Below are 14,043 nucleotides of genomic sequence, written 5' to 3'. Positions count from 1 at the left end.
GAGTAAACATCAAAAGTTGGTGGAATCAAGGGTGTAAATGCTTCCTAAAGGTTGATAGAAGTTGAAAATCTCCTTGGTAGACAAGTGGAGTTCTTCTCAAGTGGAGTATTTTTATCCAAAGATCATCCTTACATAAGCAAGGTGAGTATTACAATTATTTCATGTTAGTAAGGGTGTTGAGTAGTTGAAGAACTGGAATTATAAACAAGTATGAAGTTGTATTATAGCTATGGTCATGGGGAATTCCGGAAATGAGTTTAGAGGTTGAATAATGTTTAACTTGAGGGAAATTTGCGTATTATGGATGTTGTTGTGTTGCTTGGGAGCTGTTTTGTAGTATGAGGAAAAGATGTCGAAACAAACGAAATGTTGCCCAATTTTCGTTAGCCTTGTCCGCTTTAGTTTAAACTTAAGTATGCCTTCAACAATCTAACCTTCGTACGAACCCTCTCATATGTAGAATCGAAAGTCGGAAGGAGAGCTTTTAGTCGACGTCATTAAGGAGACACAAAGGTATATAAGGTTACCCTTTTTCCTTTCTTTCAAGGCATGATCCCTATATTGGATTCCATATATGTCATTCAACATATTCTACTCCCGTAAAATGCCAAAAGTTTATAGTTCCTGAAGAATCTTACAATGACTCCAATTCGAAGGATTTTCGAGCTTAACATTCCAAATGACTTCGTGACGCGACTGAGTGGGCTATAAAACATATGGCCACTGTCGTGTCTCAGTGAGATATATCACATATGGCCCCAGGCTATAAAGCATATGGCTTCAGCTTATGTCTGAGCTATATTACATATGGTCGTAGGTTACGTCATGGATCACCAGACACGATCTAATGATAATGATGACGTCATAATGTACTCGGAGGTCTACGACCTTATGTCACTCCGAGAAAGCGCACTTTTATTTGGTCTCTCATGCATGCTACGTATATGATATGTATATATATGATATGTATATGTATATGTATATAGGGGATATGGGGAAAGGAGAGGCGCTATAGACGCATAGCCACCTGATCAGCTGGCATACTATGATATTATCCCGGACGCGGGATGCCCGGACGCGGGCTATATGGGTAATGGATCGGGCCGTACGTTCCACGGCGATATATGGATCGGGCTGCACGTTCCGCAGCAATACATGATATGATATGTTACGCGTATGCATGCATGGCTCCGCCTTAAGAGGCAAGCAGTCACCAGCTATCTTTTCACCTTTGTTTTACCTTCTTGTTCCTCTGTTACTTTATGATATATGCCTTACATACTCAGTACATTGTTCGTACTGACATCCTTTTCCTTTGGATGCTGTGCTCACGCCCACAGGTAGACAGGGAGACGACCCAGCCTCCTAGGAGACGGACCAGCTTGCACCAGAGCACTTCCATAGACCGGAGGTGCCGTCTCTGATATATTCTTTTGTGTACATGTTTGGATATGATGGGGTCCTGTCCCATCTTCATGATCTCAGAGTTTCAGTTAGAGGCTCGTAGATACTTGTGTGTGGGTAGTAGTTGTCATGTGCCCCTCGATGTATATTCTGTATATTATTCTTTTGTTGCCGTAAGGGCCTATGTATGCATGAGTACATGTTTTATGGAATGGATGTGTGAGCAGATCAAGACAATAGTAGCATGATGTGTGGTGCTCGGTAGCCAGCTCCGGGTACCCGTCACGGCCCTCTAGGCGGATCGTGACACTAGTGTAAGTGGAACCTCGACCACAACTACCCTAGATTACTCTAACCCTCTATATTTGTCATCATCTGATGTACCTGGAATCTCTCTTGTACCCGTACCTTTCTCTAAAATTGGTTTCGGGGGATGGAAGAGAAACATGATAGTGTCCTTATTAGCTAGAAACAAGATAGGGCTTATTGATGGCTCTTGCCAAAGCCTGTTGAGGATTCTCCTCAGTTTAGACAATGGGACAGATGCAACAATATGGTCATATCTTGGCTCACTAGCTCTTGGACTCCTGACATTGCTGAGAGTGTACAATATTCATACACTGCTGAGAGTATTAGGACTCAACTATGTACAAGGTATGGTTCTGTTAGTGGGACAAAAATTTATGAACTCAAAAAGGAGTTAGCATCCACTAATCAGGGTTCTTTGGACATTGCCTCATATTTCAACAAACTTAAGAAGTTGTGGGATGAGCTTAGGTTTTTATGCACAAATCACATCAATATATGTACTTGTGCTGCCAAAACTGTTCTTCAGAAGGAGGAAGAGGAAAATAAGGTGTATCAATTCCTCATAGGGCTGAATGAGACATACATTGGGGTTAGGAGAAACTTGCTAATAATGCAGCCCTTTCCTTCTCTTGACTCTGCATATAACATCCTACTCCAGGATGAGAGACGGAGACAAGTGACTTTCACTACCCAATTGTCACCTAATTCAGCCTCTTTCCATGCTTCTCTTAACAAAAGACCACCTATTTCACATTCTTACCCTTCCAAGCCCTATAATCCAAGAGTTAACTTTGAACAGGATAAGTCATCCTTGTTTTGCAAGTATTGCAAGAGGACTGGGCACTTGATGGAAAAGTGCTACAGGCTTCATGGATACCCACCTGATTTTAAGTTTACCAATTCCAAGGGTAAGAAAGTAGCTGCTAGTGCTGAGGTGCAGACTTCTATTCTTGCCCTGTTCAACCTTCTATTTAGTCAGCTCCTTCTAGTGCTGGTAACCTAGCTTTGTTTCTTGTTGGTTTAAACAAAGAACAATGTGATCAGGTTGTGCAACTAATGCAGGGGCATCACATTTATCCAGAATCTCATGCCAGCCTCATGGCTTCTGCTAACTTTGCTGGTACTTTCCTCCCTCTACCACTTGTATACCTATGTCATATGGTGCTTGTATGATTACTGAGGTAGATAGGTGCATTTGAATTATAGATTCTGGAGCCACTGACCACATGACTTCCAATAAGAACTTATTGTTTAATATTCAACTCCTTATTGTCCCATATTTGGTTAGTCTTCCCAATGGTTATAAGGTTAAGGCCACCTCCACTGGTTTACTTAAATTCCTTTCCCTTACTCTTTATCATGTCCTTTACATAACTATTTTTCATTACAATCTCATTTTTGTTTCCAAATTTATTTCTTAATTAGACTGTTTTGTTCTTTTTACCAAAATTTCCTGTATTATACAGGCCCTTTCAATGAAGAGGCCTATGGAGATTGGTACAGGACAATGGTCTCTACAAGCTTGTGCAAACATCTGCTAAATCTAGTGATGGTGTTCATCTCTCTCCTGTTTCCTCTAGTGATGTTCTTTCTACTTTTTAATGTAATTTCTCTCCAGTTTGTCCTAGAGGAAACAGTAATCCCCCTCACCTTGATCAATTCATGTTTGACCTACCTCCTTCCCTAAGTGGCTCTAGGTCTACTTCTTTATGTCCTACTTCCTTAGATAATGCTACTGCATCTGAACCACACTCATATCAACAAGCAGCTTCTATTCCTGCTTGGCAACAGGTTATGAGGGCTGAGTTTGAGGCCTTACAGGCCAATAACACTTGGTCTATTGCTCCTTCGCATGCTGGGAAGAAGTTTATTGGTTGTAAGTGGGTTTATAAAATCAAGTACAAGGTTGATGGGTCTGTTGAAAGATATAAGGCTAGATTAGTAGTTAGGGGAGACACTCTACTCGAAGGGGTGGATTTTAATGAAACCTTCTCATATGTTATTAAGTTTTCCACTATAAAATGCCTTGTTGCTTGGAAAAAAGGCTAGACTTTCTTTCAACTTGATGTAAAAAATGCCTTTTTGCATGGTGACTTGGAGGAGGAGGTCTATATGAAGCTTTCTCCTAGTTTGTCCACTGATTATCCTACTGGTTATTCTTCCCCTTTGGTGTGTCATCTTCAGAAATCATTGTATGGCCTGAGACAAGCTTCTAGACAGTGGTATGCCAAGCTGTCTCAAGCACTTCACTCTACGGATACTCTCATTCCTCTAATAACCATTCTTTGTTCATTAAACACTCTTCTTCACACAGATCAATTAATGGTTTTTGTGTTCTCTTGGGTGGATCTCTTATTTCTTGGAAAGCCAAGAAGCAACGTGTTGTTTCTCTCTCTTCAGCTGAGGCTGAGTATAGATTTGCGAGTAAAGTGGTTGTTGAATTGGTTTGGCTGTTGAGAGTTTGATATTGGTGTTTCAATTTCTTCCCCTGTTCCAGTTTTTGTGACAACAAACAGCTATACACATTGCCAAGAATCTGGTATTCCATGAGATGACTAAACATATCGAGGTGGATTGCTATTTCATTCGCACAAAGCTTGCTGATGGCCTAGTTGAGCTGTTTCATGTTCCCACTTGCTCACAGTTAGTTGATGTTTTTACCAAGCCTTTGACCGGTCTTGTCCATCATGCAATCTTGCTCAAGTTGGTTGTTCAAGCCCCCTCCAACCTGCAGGGTGGGGGGTGGGGTTGTTGGAGTTTATAATACACGTGGAACTAAGAGTACACAATCAGATGTAGTGATCCCACCTGAAGTCTTTGTATGTCTTGTATATATATTCAGTATATATTTATGTATAGTGTTGTGCAACATAGTAGGAGTGATAGGTGAGCCCAATGTATGTATGAGCTCATTCTTTCTATATTTCTTTCCGAGTCTGGCCTATTGTATATAAGGACATTAGATCCTTCTAGATGAACTAATGAATTTTTTTCTCAGATTTTTCTATCAATGAAACTTTCTCTAATTTCATCTCAAAATCCTCGTTAGATTTTACTCAATATTGATTCAAATTCATCATTTTAATAGATAGACAAGCGGCTAATGCACCAAAGCTCGATAAGAGATGTATGTTACCGAACCTAATGCTCCATAACAATTATTTAGCAGCAACAACATGAAGTTTATTTGTTTAGCAGTTTATTCAGTAATTTGAGCTTATATGTGTATCTTATTTGATACTTTGATTTAGAAGCTTACTTGTATAGGTGATTTATTATGTCATTATTCACTGCTATTTTGAACGCTTGTCTCAAGGGTAAGACACGGGCTAGGTTGAAGATCTTACTAGGTCATTTGATTTTGACTCACCATTTACCGGAGTTGAGATGACGCGGATCCGATCTCATCTCCAGAGCTATACCTATATCTTATGAAAATTTTGATTCTCCTTAACTTAGTTAATAAATAAGGCGGGATGAAGATCCTGATTTGGACCCTCGTTATCAAACTTATGATTGTAAAGAACTCAGAATCATATATAGTCAAACGATCCAAACTAGGTTGAGAGCACCGAAACATCTCCTTTCTTTTTACTACCGGTCGAAGAGGAATGAAAAAATGTCGCAATAATGAGAGTAGATAATGAAAAAGGATACATTACTCCTAAAAAGTGAAAAGGTGGCACTAAAAAAGAGACTACTACCGGGTCTCGTTGTTTTCAAGAGACGAGTCGAAATAGTCATTTTAAGAGGAAAAAGGATACATTGCTACTTCTTTCATAACGTTCGGTATTCGGTTCGGTATTTTTAAAGTCTCGTTGTTTTTGTTTTTTAGGTCGCGCACTTTAATCTTCAAAATAGCAACCGAAATAGTTGTCCCTATTGCATTTTAGATATCTACAGAGCTATAGCTTCAACATTATTAACGCGTTCCATGTAAGATTGGACATTTCATTTCACTTCACTTTCACTTATTGTAGAAGTGAAATGAAATGACAATATATTTGCGATAAAGAATTTTTTTACAATTGCAATGTCGAATTTGACTTTCCGGAATTTTTGCTTCTGTTTTATATTAGACAACCATAAGATTAAGCACTTATGGGGGAAGTCAGAAGTTCTTCCGCTCGAAATTGCATAAGAGAAGAAAGTTCACACTTGGGGTTTTGAATAAAATAATCTTTTCATTTTTTTTTTCATATTGAAACAGTAACGTGAAGGAAAGGTATTAAACCGGGTGTAAATTGTAAAAAATCTGTTATATATAGAGCAAGGTATTTTTCTTACCAAATCTAAAAAGGTATAGCAATTTCATTGTCAAATTGTATTCATTGAATGGATGATCACAATCTTCCGAGTGACCGTCAGGGGACCTCATAAGAATAGGACATGCAAAACTAACAATATATCACTTTTCCATGATTATGAACTAGAAGTAGGAAATTATACTTTTTGATACAGATCGTGATAGATTAAATTGATAACTTCACATAATTAAACGTAAAGCTTCCTTTGTTGGCTGACTAAGTTTCTTGTAGAACTTGTAATACTTGAAAAAATTCCTGATGTTAAGATTGTTGAAAAAGGTGAAAATAACAATGGATGAAATACAGCTTGTGGAATTTTCTGTCATTTTTACCAATTGTAAACCAAAGATGTTTTTTTTAATGGCTCATGCATATCACAGAAGTTTCCTTAAGCACCTCTTAATATTATCATAAGTATAGCGAGTCTTTGTCTACTGTGACATTAGAGGGCCCTTTGTTGTTGATGTACACTTAAAACTGCTTAATTATTGCAGTAGATCTCTACTCATATTAATTACACAACACTATTTAACGGTCTATACTCCTCTGTCATTATTTTTAATTTCAAATTATAGAAAGAAAAAAAGAAAAAAAAGTGGTTTACAAGAAACACTCAAGAATAAATGTCCGGATTTATATTTGATGCCCTAATTAACCCTTTGTACATCTGAGCACTAGTCACTATAATCTTTTAAGAACAACGACACTATGATATGTCAATACATACATTACAATGATGCTAAGTGACCACCAAGGATTGTGGTGGAATGGATAAGATTCCTCTATCTTTAACAAGAGGTCTCGGGTTCGAGCCTCGAGAATGAAAAAAATTCTGGTATGGAGTGTTTTACCCTTTAATGGGTCTTATGCGGCATGAACTCGGAAACCTGAGATTCAGGTTGCGTAAGGCTCATTTAAGGGGAAAATGCTCCTTGTCAGGAATTTCTCTGTTCTCAGGGCTCAAATTCGAGATTTCAGATTAGAGATAAAGGTATCTCATCTATCCCGTCACATCCTTTTGTGATTGAGTTCACCTAGCTATTAAATTCTCTCTTTTTCAAGTCCTTTTGTGATTGAGAAGTGTTCATTCTTTTTCAAGTAGTTGCACTAGCTTGAATAAAATATTTAGTGACGAAGAATACGATCCAAGAGTTCTTAGATGGTTTTTGTTGCTTAATTAATCAAAATAGAGACATCATCTAAACTATTGCAATTTTGTTATATCTGTTACTTTAGGCGTCTACTTTTGACCAATTCAATGTCTCTTGTTTCTAGTTTACGTGCTTAACACTAAGATACTCAACGTGTTTGGAGAAATTCAAACCATTATTGAGTGACTCTTTATCTCAATTTATTAGAAATATTTGTCGATTCAACTCATTTTAAAATTTTGCATGACTAGAGAAAAGAAAATTAGAAGGATTAAAACTTAGAATAATATTACTGATTAATTCAAATGATCCATCTTAAATATGATAAAAAGCAATTTGAACTTACCTATCGATATTTTGTGTTATAATATTTAATGATTTCTGGATACTTCTACATTTCTTTTATAATGTGGAAACCGAGAAAGATTTTATGGAGCTTAAATACCAAAGTGATTTGTTACATGAAACATCTTGTAGTTGTCTGATTTGATTTTAACATCAATATAGTAAGCTGATAGGAAAATCTTTATTTGAAATAATAAATCGAATCATGTTAGTAATATTAACACAAAATATGTACATGAGCCATTTATTCGACGAGAGCGCGATAGCTAGTGGATCGTAGAAATTAGTCTAAGGCTTAGGGTGTGTGTGGTATGGAGGAAAACATTTTTCGGAAAACTTTTTGCAATTTTCTCATGTTTGGTTGGTCAAAATGTTTTAGAAAACATTTTCTCTAAGAAAACAAGTTCCTTAAAAATGAGAAAAATGACTTCCCTAATGAAAGTAGGAAAATCAAGTTCCATAAGTGACATTCCAAGCTTACCGTTTCCTCCCCACCTCATTCCACTCCCATAATATTTTGCTAGATTACATATAAATGCTCTTGAAATAATTTTTTTTTTTTTTACTTACTTACAGAAAATAAGTAAGAAACCCATTTGTTTTTCAAGAAAACATTTTCCATAGAAAATATTTTCCTTCCTACCAAATACAACCTTAATCATCAGTTGTTGTTATTGTATCAATGGAGTTTAATCAGTGACACATCAAGGATTTTCATTTGAGGGGGAGGGGGGCATGGTGTGTGGGGTTTTGGTGGGGGGGGTGCGGAGTTTCAAAATATAAAAATATTAAACACACGAAAAACCCTAGGAGATTCAATTCCTACTATATATGCATAAAAAAATATTTTAACCTTATTTTTGGCTAAATGCGGTTCGAATGAAACCCCTTCCACTTAGCTACTTGGCTCCATCCCCGAGTTTAGCGGTAAGCTTCTCTAATCCTAACTCAAGATTGTGATTTTGTATATGTATAATTAATTGTACTTTAATCTCTGCGATGATAGTACATAAATTTCTTACACTTAAGTCACCATAACCTAGGACCCCTTCTTGTTTCCTCCTCTTTTTTTTTTTCCTTCTAAAGATCCTACCCTTGAATTATTTATTATGATGAAGAGACTTGACTTTGGAATATTTAGAAGTTTGAAATTTCTAATTGAATATTTAGAAGTTTGAAATTTCTAATTGAAAAGGGACATGTTATACTTACTAATATATAATATCTGCTTATTAACCTTCAGTTTATTATTGTGTCACTTGGATTTTCCACATCAAGAATAAGTCAACACTACTTGATTGATGACCTTTTCAGAAATTTAAAATAAACAAATAAAATCTACGGATAGATTGCATTCAACTATCCAAGTCACGGCTCACAAGAGCCAACATATATTTGGCAAGAAGTCATACCAAATACCAGCTTTAAACTGCATAAATTTCACAAGAGCCAATATATATTTTGGGAGATTATAAGTTCATCAAGGCTTATCAACTTACGAAAAAAAAGTTGATTTTCTGGCTCATGGCAGTAGCCCAACAAATAATGCGGGATAAAGGGTGTGTTCGGTATGGAGGAAAATATTTTTCACGAAAAATATTTTTTTGAAAAATGTGCTCTTGAAAAATAAGTGAATTTCTATTTATTTTCCCATGTTCGATTGGGTAGTGGAGAATAAGTGAATTTCGTACTTATTTTCGCATGTTCGGTTGGTTAGTAGAAAATATTTTTCGGAAAATACTCATCTAAACCCCACCAATCCCATCCCAACCCCACCAACCCGCGCCACACCCACCGCTACCCCCACTACCCACCACCCATCCCAACCACCCACCCCCACCCAACCACCATTCTCGAACACACTTAATCTTCACCCACCCACTTAACCCCCGCCCCTACCCCACACCAAATATAACCACGCAAACGTCCCATTTTATACATTTTCTATAATGTAAAACTAAATATATGAAGTAGAAATTCGGAGGGGGTAGAGGGTAGCTAAAATAAAGAAAAGCGACTAATAAATGGCGTCATACATAACAAAGATATAAATAATAATTTAACCATCATTTTTACCATATTGCACATCTTGAAGGTTCAATCAAGGTCTTTAACAGACCAAACAAAGTGAACACAATTCCTCAAATAGGAGAAATCGCAAAGATTAGACTAATATAAGCAATTATCTAGGCATGAACTAGTAGCTCATAACATAAACTTTAAATAGTCATATTCTGAAACAAATTTATCAAGTTGCTAAAGATTAGGGGGTGAACAAATTACTATCTTACTGTGCAACATTCTCAAGTGATTTGACTTCCCAAAGGAAGTGATTTATAATTTTATTTTTTTTTTTTTTTTTTTGAAAAAGTGATTTATAAATATGAAAACTCATTTTGGAATTTGTTGTGGTTGAACTTAGAGCTTAGACAGACTCAAATAATGTCAAATAAAGGAAACAGGTCTATATTGTGGTTGGGCACTATGGAGAACAGGAATTCAAAACTCATATTAATAGGAAAGTAAAACATTCTGGTTTTGAAAAGAAAAAGAAAAAAAGAAACCGGATTATCATATGATCTAACAGCCCAAAAATCTTTGAATAAGTCCGTTCACTTGAACTAAACTCATTTGGAACATATAAAAAAAAGAAAAAAGTTAAACGGATCATCATATGATCTAACAGCCCAAAAATCTTTGAATAAGAGTTCAAAAAGTTGGTAAAAAACACGATTCATGTTACATCAAATACAGAAAAAGGAAATAAACTTAATAAAGGGATACTTTGGAATAAAACTGAAAAATGACTATGAACATATGCACATAAAGCCAAAAAAGGAAAAGCAACGAAAATACATTTAGGCTGAGTGATACTCTCTGTTGCTCGTATTGCAATTATAATCATGACCCCAATATAACAGAGGAGGAAAAATGCCAGTTGAACAAATTAAAAACACAGCACTCATTTGAAGGTTAGTATAATACTAAAAATCACATAGTAATAAAGCATCAAGAATAGCAAGTACTTCCATTTGAACATACCTCATCTTCCATATTTAGCAAGTTGGCCTTGAATATATTGTTTGGCTAGTGACACCAGGGGTTTTATCCTTCAAGAATTGTCTTAACAGCATTAACTGATGTTGCATGAATATTGTCTAAAGCTTGTTCAACCACACTTCCTACTACCATCTTCAAATCACCTTCTATTTCTCTCCTTTCTCACATAAATAAACCTTGGCTGAGCATAAGCTATCATATGCTGCACTTCTCCTCTTGGCAATATACATCTTCTTTATAATTTTTCCCTCAGTTCAGACCCTTTCTAGAAAATCATATGCTTCTTCTTTGAGAGGACAAGCTTAAATTAGAGAATAGTCATCTAGAGCTTTAACATAGCATATGTAAATACTCAAACATGCAGTGAAAATATGGCTGATACCAACTTCCTCGTCAGGAAAAATAAAAACATGTGTTCAGCTATGACTTCTTGTTTCAAATCAATATTGCATAGTCTTTTCAAATAGTTCTTATTATTTTCTCATATGAAAAGGACGGTTCTTGGTGTTAGCAGCGAACAGAGCTATTGAACACATAGTTTCTCTATTGGACCATCCTAAAATAATCTGGTCAATCATGTTGACATATTGACATATGAAATACATCATAAAAAGTTAATAATGTCGGGCAATTGAAGAAGCAAAGAGCATTTTAGCTAGAAAATCTGGCAGCAATGCTGGCTAAAAATTTGAAATGGAACAACTGGATGTTGTAATATAGAATAGCGACAATAGATGGAGCCCTTGTCACATAATAACATTAGTTCATAAAGGGCTGGTGAAACTCGAAAAACAGTGAAGACATACCTTAGGTTTAACTTGCACAATCACCTATCTGCTCTTCAATGCTATAGTTTCACTTGCGAGCAGACCTCCGAGATGGTCCAATATCTCTTTGATCACTTGGGCAGATCCAAAACCAACATGTCCATCCCTATGATGACAAACCAACAACACACCCTTTTGTTTCAATATAAAAACCATCCATACCTTCTTTACATGCATTCCCTGAAAATATTTGCTTTACTCACAGACTTCACATTCTTTATCTAAAAATCAAACCTGAAAAGGAAAAACAATAAGCACGTAGTAACATGTGATTTTTCAATGGGCACGTAGTAACATGTGATTTCTCAATGGCAAGTTAATTATCTTGCATGGAAGAACCAATTATTAAAGAAGCAATATATCAGATACACATCAGATATTTTGGCCTGAAATATTTCGTAGACACTAAAGCACGAACATAAAATTCATCTGAACATAAAGGTGAAAAATTAGGAATTGTTAGATTAATTAAAACTCTTAACAAAAACAATGTAATTCAAATTATACCTTTTCAACGTTTAGGTTTAAAACTCCTGTATAGTAACAAATGACTCAAACTGGTTTGAGAGAGTAATAGCAACAGCTTCAATATTCAAATACAGAATCATCAAGATAAAGAACAAAGAACATGCGGTTGGATCAGTTATATTGATCATGTCATTTTTAATTTAGTAGTATCAGTATCAACACATATCTTTAATATAGAGTGAGAGACTGGAAATTGCAGAAATAAACTTCTATGGCTGTAAGATTGAATTTTTACAACTAATTCAAAAATTTGAAGAGCAACTAACCCAAGAAGGACAAAACAAAATCAGATTAAATAAAAAAGGAATCGATCCAAAATTACTAATCTCAAAGCTAAAAAGGAAAAATTGAAGAGAAAAAAAAATAATTAAATATACCATGAATTGAACTCACTCGGGGGAGATCAGCCTCGAATCAGCAAGAGCAACAAAATTTATTTTGAAAGGCAAAGAAACAGAGACAAATTTGAGGAAACATTTAGTAGAGTCCCTAATGGTATAATATCTAGAGAATTTTAGATAGGTAGATAGAAATAGAGAATAGAGAAATGAGGTGGTCGTCCATTAAAACCATGACAGACACGAAAGTTTTATTTAAGCTGCAATAGGTGGACACGTAAGCTATATCAAAGCATTGCAAAGTCAAAACTGCCATTGAATTTGAATTAAATACCAGGAAGCAGCCATGTCGAGAATGAGCTGGCTGCTAACCGGCTCTTCTATAATAGTAGAAAAGCTCCAGAACTTGTACACTTGACCAGGAGATATTTGCTCTACTAGCCAAAAAGAATTAGAGTCAAACTTCTGGTGTCTCTTCGGCCATTATGGGATAGAAATTACAACAACTAATGTTAAACATTGCTTATTCTTTCTTCTTTTTTTTTGGTTCAGAAGGGGAACTGGAAGGAGATGGACACATACTTCCTCTCCAGGCTTTGAGAATCTTCTGGGTGCTGATAGAGCATTAATAATTTTTTCATTTTCTCCTTTTTCTCACAAAAATCACAGTTACTTCCTTTATATCAACATTCTTGGTACTGACCAGCTGAGAAGCTCAAAGCCTCCAAAAAGCAACCAAACTAAAGGTCAAAACATTACATTTTCCAGATTAACCCTATCAATAACCACAAGTGAGATATATAGAATACTAATATTTCAGAAATGCTATACAAGGATCCATTATCTTGCTAATGTTGAATTTTGGTCAAGTATCATTATGTTTATCCTTTTAGTCTCTCAAATTATATTCTTGAGAAATCTGAAGCATCCTTAATAGCTTAAATTCACCAGTAAGACATACCTCAATTTGTGGATTTTGAAAATCGTGCAATGACTGCAGCTAACACTGACAATGCACCGCACATCCATGGTATTCCTCCTGCAGATCAGGAACAGTTGTGTGGATAAACTATCACATAGTGTGAGCAGACAAGAGTTTGCCAAATGACAATAAGAACCTATTGAATTCTTTTTTTTCTTTTTTGTATAAGATGAGTCTATTAATAGATTAGTACCAAGAAGGTACTTAAAAGATGCAAAGTACAAAAGGATAAGCAGTAATTTCCTGTTACAATTGCAGCCCAGGGAATCCAGAAATTCCAAAAGACTCTCTAACATACTACCGCAACACCAAAAGAGAAAAGTTCTGATTTTTAGCATGAAATGATCTTCCATTTCTTTCTAGCCATATGTTCCACATGATGCATAGGGAATGGACTTCCAAATTTCCTTCATCTCATCTTTGGGTAAGCTTGTAACATTCATAGGCATTACTATACTAAGATTTTAAAATTCATAAACATTACCCACACAATAGCAAAAATGTTAAAAACTATGATGCTGTCAGGCATAGCTGCAGTTCTTGGCAGTGACTGATAGTTTCCTGTGAGTTTTCACAAAGGTAACACCAGTTATCTAGGCCACTTCCAGATTGCAATGAGCTAGTTTGATATTGAAATTTTTTTGTGTACAGTACTACCTCACCATTTAGTTGAACTATTTCTTTCATGTTTTGATCTACTACTCATCCAAACATCCAAATGATATATTTTCAGCACCATTGGAACACACAAAAACATGAAGTTTAAAGAAAACATGTAAATCAGAATCTCAA

General features: G+C 35.8%; 1 protein-coding gene and 1 long non-coding RNA gene across 3 annotated transcripts; one reads left to right on the top strand and one right to left on the bottom strand.

Moving 5' to 3' along the window:
- Window positions 1–1,716: 1,716 nt before the first annotated feature.
- On the top strand, window positions 1,717–4,739 carry LOC132057192 (uncharacterized). Of its 2 annotated transcripts, none has more exons than XM_059449683.1 (2): window positions 1,717–2,833; window positions 3,898–4,739. In XM_059449683.1, exon 1 carries the CDS (start codon window positions 1,958–1,960, stop codon window positions 2,714–2,716), a length of 759 nt encoding a protein of 252 aa, XP_059305666.1. In that variant the 5' UTR covers window positions 1,717–1,957; the 3' UTR covers window positions 2,717–2,833; window positions 3,898–4,739. The 2 variants fall into 2 exon arrangements, with proteins under 2 accessions (XP_059305666.1, XP_059305659.1); XM_059449676.1 differs by having other exon boundaries at window positions 3,180–4,739.
- A 5,634-nt stretch (window positions 4,740–10,373) lies between these two features.
- LOC132030547 (uncharacterized) lies at window positions 10,374–13,318 on the bottom strand. The gene is made up of 2 exons (XR_009408063.1): window positions 13,231–13,318; window positions 10,374–11,637 (listed from the first exon to the last, which is right to left on the bottom strand). It is a non-coding gene; the product is annotated as an uncharacterized LOC132030547 (long non-coding RNA).
- Between the last annotated feature and the right edge of the window lie 725 nt (window positions 13,319–14,043).

Source organism: Lycium ferocissimum, chromosome 1 (assembly GCF_029784015.1).
Source record: "Lycium ferocissimum isolate CSIRO_LF1 chromosome 1, AGI_CSIRO_Lferr_CH_V1, whole genome shotgun sequence".
Taxonomy (NCBI): domain Eukaryota; kingdom Viridiplantae; phylum Streptophyta; class Magnoliopsida; order Solanales; family Solanaceae; genus Lycium; species Lycium ferocissimum.
Note: the sequence above shows the minus strand (reverse complement) of the source record. Positions and strands in the feature narration are given on the sequence as shown.